Consider the following 5963-nt stretch of genomic DNA (forward strand, 5'->3'; position numbering starts at 1 on the left):
GTTGGTCTGACTATTACTATCGGTTATAATTGTCTGTGCATAATCGACTCTATTAGTAGCATAGTTGACTTAGGAGCGTCAGTTTTCTGAAAAACTATATATAGACACAAATTTGACTTCTACATAAACTTTTGTGATTTTAACGAGTTAAAAAAATAAAAATTTTTAATAAAATAAAATTTGATTATTAGTAAACTACTTATAATTTAATATTTAAAATAATTGAATATAATATTTTAAAAACTATATGTATTCCTTTCCATTCCCTTTTCTAGATCTTTAAAAGACATAATAATAACAATAAATGAACAATAAATATGAAACTATATATATACATGTAATAAGACAAGTGGTTTGCTTGAATAAATTAAAGTTGAAATGAGTGAAAAGCTTTTAAGAGAAACACCCTTTTAAATTTGTATTTGAGATGAGAAATTGTAAAATAAGAGAAATACTTAACCTAAAGTTTTCTCAAAATTGTACTTTTTTTATATATTTTTGTATTATTGAAAAAAACATTGATTATGTTAATATTTTTTTGTTATTTTTTAAGCTACATAATATATCGTGTAATATTCATAATTAATTATATTGATTACGGAAATGAAAAATACTTTTTCTTTTCTATGATTACAATCACACAATTGGCTCTGCTATAGCATAATCCTATATCAATTAATTGAATCAAATATAAATGTATTAAGTAAGATATAATTAATCATGGCTAACCATAGCCATGCAATGCAAGTACAACACAACTTTTATAGGACACAATACAAGTATTTGATATTTAATTTAGAGGTAAGGGCATTATTATAATTACGTTTAAACAGCTACCATTCTTTATTTTATTTTTAATAAGTGAAACTTTATACTCATTTATTCATCTCTTTCCACTTCCTTTAATTAATTCAACAATATTAATTTGATTTTATTTTTTCTTTCTCGTCGACTGGTTCCCTTATGATTTATCGTCGTGTAAACAAAGACTTGAGAAAAAAAAAAACGAATTACGTATAGGAGATTAAAAAATAACAATGTGCGAAAAAGAAAAGCAAAATGCAAGCAATTACGTCAGCACGTTGAAGGGAAAATGATGAGTGGTGAAAAATCCCTGGGGTGAAAACCAGGTTCATTGAACCTGGACACAGCTGATTCCACTCTATTTATATTCCAACCTCGCCACTCTACACCTCACAACACAACCCATTACCATTGTACACTTTTTTTCTTTATTCTCAGAAACCTTTGATTTTATTTGCGAAGCGTTACGATATGGTGCTAACGATGATGGCGGCGATCGGCATCTACTCCGGGAAGCAAGAGAAAAATATGCCTCCGGCGCCGGCAGAGAACGAGCTGAAGAAGCGGAACGAGGAGCTCGAGAAGGAGCTCAGAGAAAGCAAGGAGCGAGAGGAGCAGATGAAGCGCGATCTTCAGAGCGCGCAGGAGAGGCTGCGCGTGGCCGAGGAGGCCGAGGAGAGGCTCTGCTCGCAGCTCGGGGAGCTCGAAGCGGAGGCAGTTGACCAGGCACGTGACTACCACGCGCAAATTGTCTCCCTCATGGAACAGCTCTCACGCGCGCAGAGCCTCCTTCTCAGGACGGGCGCCTCCTCCATTCCGCTTCCGTCCTCCTCGTAATCATAAATAAAAATGTATTTACTAATAGGTTTTGGCATTTTTCATATCAGAGTCATTGTGGCTTTTAGATGAATATGATGATGATGCTGACGACGATCCATATCTGCGTGGATCGTGTCTGTTGTAAAATTTTGTGGATGATCAAGAATAGTTTGATGATTGGTTTTGGCGTTTTGAAACCTAAATTAGCTTTCATTGGTTTCCCCGTTTTGTAAACTGTCTCCTTTGTGTCAACGTCATTGTTCCAATTTTTTTTTTTTTTTACTTTGGTGATGTTTGGATCTGAATTTCAATTTCAGGATTGGAGACGCTACTTCATAGCTGGATGTTTCAACACGAAACTCTTACAAAGAAACAATGGTTCTAATTCTTTTTTGGATTGAAAACGAACAGCTCTTGAAATCTAAACCAACTTTAAGACATTCCATCCAGGATAATTAATTCGGTCTGGACGTTATCTTGATTTGAGTTTTGTAAGGATTCTTACGATTATTGAAAATAGGAAAGAAAATTTCCTGAGGGTCCCCTCTTCTGAGTGCCTATTGTTTTGGAGAGGCAAATAATCACAAGTTAACACGTGGCAAATGATTAACTATTACTTCTAGCAGTTTCCATTAGCTATAGGAATTAAGGTCATTTCAATAGATTAATTCAATAGATTAAAAGCTCAACTTAAATATTTTATTTTAAACTTTTTAGTTGTAAAGTTTAACATTATTTAAATTTTTATTTTTAATATAAAGTTGTTGCAAAAATCCATGTTTTAATTAATATTTTATTTAATTGATCAATATTTTAATTTTTATAATTTAAAATTTGTATATAAAATTTATTTCATGTTATTATATACTTTAATGAAAGATCTATCTTATAAAAAGTGTCTGATGATATTTTATCTTCAGATCTTAAATTTTTATAATAAAATCTTATAGAAATTAATTTTAATTCATGTTTTTTACGCATATATAATTTTTTATATTTATTTGATATTATTTATTTTGTACAAAAAATTATCTTTTTTATAATTATCCTACCATTTTATTATTATTTATAAATATTTGAAAATTTCTTAGGGAGAAAGAAAAAGGGGTAAGAGAGAGAAGTGATGGCTGACGCGAAATGAGTGGAGAAAAATATTCTGTACTAACGTAATGGTGACCACTGAAAACTACAAATCAAAAAGTGAAAATCTATAGCAATCAATCAATCATCTCCTGAAATGTTCTGCTTCCCATTATCTCTTTTTCTTTATAAGATTAGACTTTTAAATTATTTTATTTTTTAAACAATTCAACTAATTTTATTTTATTGGTTTGTTAAAATTTAAAGACCAAGTCATTTTATTTACTCGGTTTCATTTTCGTTTTAATAGATCCACGTTGCTTTATGAAAAAAAAAACATGGATCAATCATATATGATAAAGGTTTCATACATGATTTATGTATTTCTTATTTTCTACTATTATCACATATTTAGTATTTTATTAACAAATATAAATTGCAATACAGAATTTTTTATTTTTTTCCTTCTGTAAATACTTTACAAAATTATGTAATAAAATAAGACATAGCAACCAATTGCTTTCTCACCAAGATTTGGTACGCGTTGAATCTGTCTTTTTGGTGTAAAATTCTTCCATTGTAGAAAACTAAACAAGAATACGGATAAAGAATTCAGAAAAGTCTGGTTTAATCTAGACCAACCGTAACAGTTGGCGTGAATATATCTTCTAGAATTTTCTTTCACACACAATTCTTTATATGTAAGATAATTAAATAAGAAAATTACATTAAGTTATATTGATGTTTTTTTGTTGATGAACATTTTTTATTTTAATTTTTTAAATAATTTATTAAATAATGTCTTAGGTGTACTCATTAATATTTATTTGTTATTAGAGAACCCTAACCCTACTTTCAAAGGTCAACTAGATCAACCAATTAGATTTTCCATCATTTTATCAGAAAAGGAAGAGTGGACCCATTCTTATTTAATTAGCATATTTGGACAGTTGCTTGTAATTGTAACTGTCAATCTTATAGCTATGCTACCCTTTTGGTTCGAAAATATGAATAGTTATGAAAATTAAATAATCTTTAATTTAAATAAATATGTGAAGACACTTCAATTTTTAATGAGATGTGAAATAAAATTTAAGATTAAATATCTTAAATACAACTTAAGATTCTATATCTTAATAAAACGCTAGATTATAAAATAAAAAATTATATTCTAAAAAAATTCTAAAGTATAAATGTTATGAAATTTTATATTAAAAAATAAAATAAATATTTCAAAAATAATATAATATAATAATACTCCAATTAAGTGAAAAGAAAAACATCATGACATCACTCTTATATTTATCGTATTATTTTACTTGAGTTTCGTAATTTGCCGTGTTTGAAAGTTTTGCAGATAATTTATAAAATGGTTGACTAAATATTTAATTGTTCATTAGAATTTGTGATGTAAAATTAAATTTACTTTTTAGTTTTAAAAACGTCCATATTCGTGTTTTTAAATGAAAGTTATTATCACTTCAACTTTTGCATATACTCTTTCGTTTAAAAAGTCATCACCACTTAGAAAAATTATGGGGACAAATATGCTTTTTAAATTAATTTATTAAATGCATCGGAATTGTAAAATATCTTACATAGAAAACTACTTTCTTTTTCGTATCTTATAATCGTGACCAGAGTAGTATATTCAAATATAAAAGGATCGAATTATGATTTTACTATCATTTATTTTTTATAAAAATAGACAAAAATTTAAACTAATATATATCTATAATTGAATGATCAAATTAATTAAAATTTATATATATATATATATATATATATATATATATATATATTTGATTATAAAATAAACATTCATTTGATTACAAAACTTACATTGGATATGAAATATGCATTATAAAAATAACTTCATATAGAACTAAATAATTTACAATTACATTACTCTTCATAACTTAGTCATCTTGAATTTATCTTGTTATGACTCGAAAAATGAAAATTACTTTTATAACTAACAATTAACCAATTAATTGTAACTTACTCCTTAAAATATATCTTATTTCATAGCTTTAACCAGTTAAATTTCAACTTTTTTAACCTAAATGAATTTGTTATTCCTCTTAATTTCAACATCATTCAGGAAGTACAATGTCCTCATGTGTTAATTTTGCAATTCACATTGACACGTTCTATAAAATCCGAACTTTGAATATCAGTTTCAAATGGGACACCACAGGCAAAACAACAACATACATAATGGGGGACCACAATGAAAATAACATATAACTTCATTGGGAAGGGGATCCACCAGCTGATTCCATAAACAAATAACCAATAGACCACAACACGAAAACACTGCCAAAAAGCAAATACAGACACATATTCAACAAAAACGCACCTTGGACCTTCAATGGAACCCACTTCGATGTTAAAAAAGATTGATTTTTCACTTTGCATTTTCACTTCTTCGATCTTCAAAACCCTTAACTACTATTCTTCTCTGTTCGTAATCTCGATCACGAACTCAACAATTCTTCCTCTCTACTAGAAATCCCTAACTTCGTTTTCTTTGCTCGAAATTTTTTTGCCCCAAAGATAAACACTAATTGCAAAATTTTCACGTCACCACCATCTTATTGGTTTACACGTGACAATAAATATCCCACGACAATGCCACGACAACAAAATATGCACAACACAACTTCACAAACAAGTCAACGTTATCTGTTTAAAGATCATCAATACAATTGGACTTTATTGATGCACATCACACAAATTATGGACGAAGTTGATACTTTTTAAAAGTGAGAACCAAGTTGATACACAACAATGAAAGTAGGAACCAACAGAGCAATTAAACCTATATATAAATGGATAGATAGATAGATATTATTTTAATTTGATACAATACAAACTAATAACTATTGAAATTATATTATTGTAAAACAAGTTGAAACGTTCTAGCATTCTTAACGTGTAATTTAAATATAATACAATTTTTCTGTTAAAACGTGACTAATATTGTTGATGGCATTGATAAATAAATTGAATCGAATGATTGAAAAATAATTTATGTAAGGAGATTAAAAGGAGTATGATGATGCAAGTAAAAAAGGAATGTATCAATACGTAAAGGATTAAGAAAGGAGATTGAAACGAGAGGTTATATAGATGGAAAGTGATACTTTGATACACATAAATTTTTTACCTTCATTTTTCTATATAGATATAGAAAAATGTGACCACGACAAAAAAGACGGTATCAAGAAAAGTATGATGGAGACAACAACTAAAAT

The 5963-nt window shown here is 28.1% G+C and overlaps 1 protein-coding gene across 1 annotated transcript; it reads left to right on the plus strand.

Moving 5' to 3' along the window:
• The first annotated feature begins 1177 nt into the window (after window positions 1-1177).
• LOC106779085 (protein RESPONSE TO LOW SULFUR 2) lies at window positions 1178-1961 on the plus strand. Its single transcript, XM_014667119.2, has one exon. The coding sequence runs from the start codon at window positions 1276-1278 to the stop codon at window positions 1639-1641; it is 366 nt and encodes a 121-aa protein (XP_014522605.1). The 5' UTR covers window positions 1178-1275; the 3' UTR covers window positions 1642-1961.
• Window positions 1962-5963: the final 4002 nt, after the last annotated feature.

Source organism: Vigna radiata, unplaced genomic scaffold (assembly GCF_000741045.1).
Source record: "Vigna radiata var. radiata cultivar VC1973A unplaced genomic scaffold, Vradiata_ver6 scaffold_239, whole genome shotgun sequence".
NCBI lineage: Eukaryota > Viridiplantae > Streptophyta > Magnoliopsida > Fabales > Fabaceae > Vigna > Vigna radiata.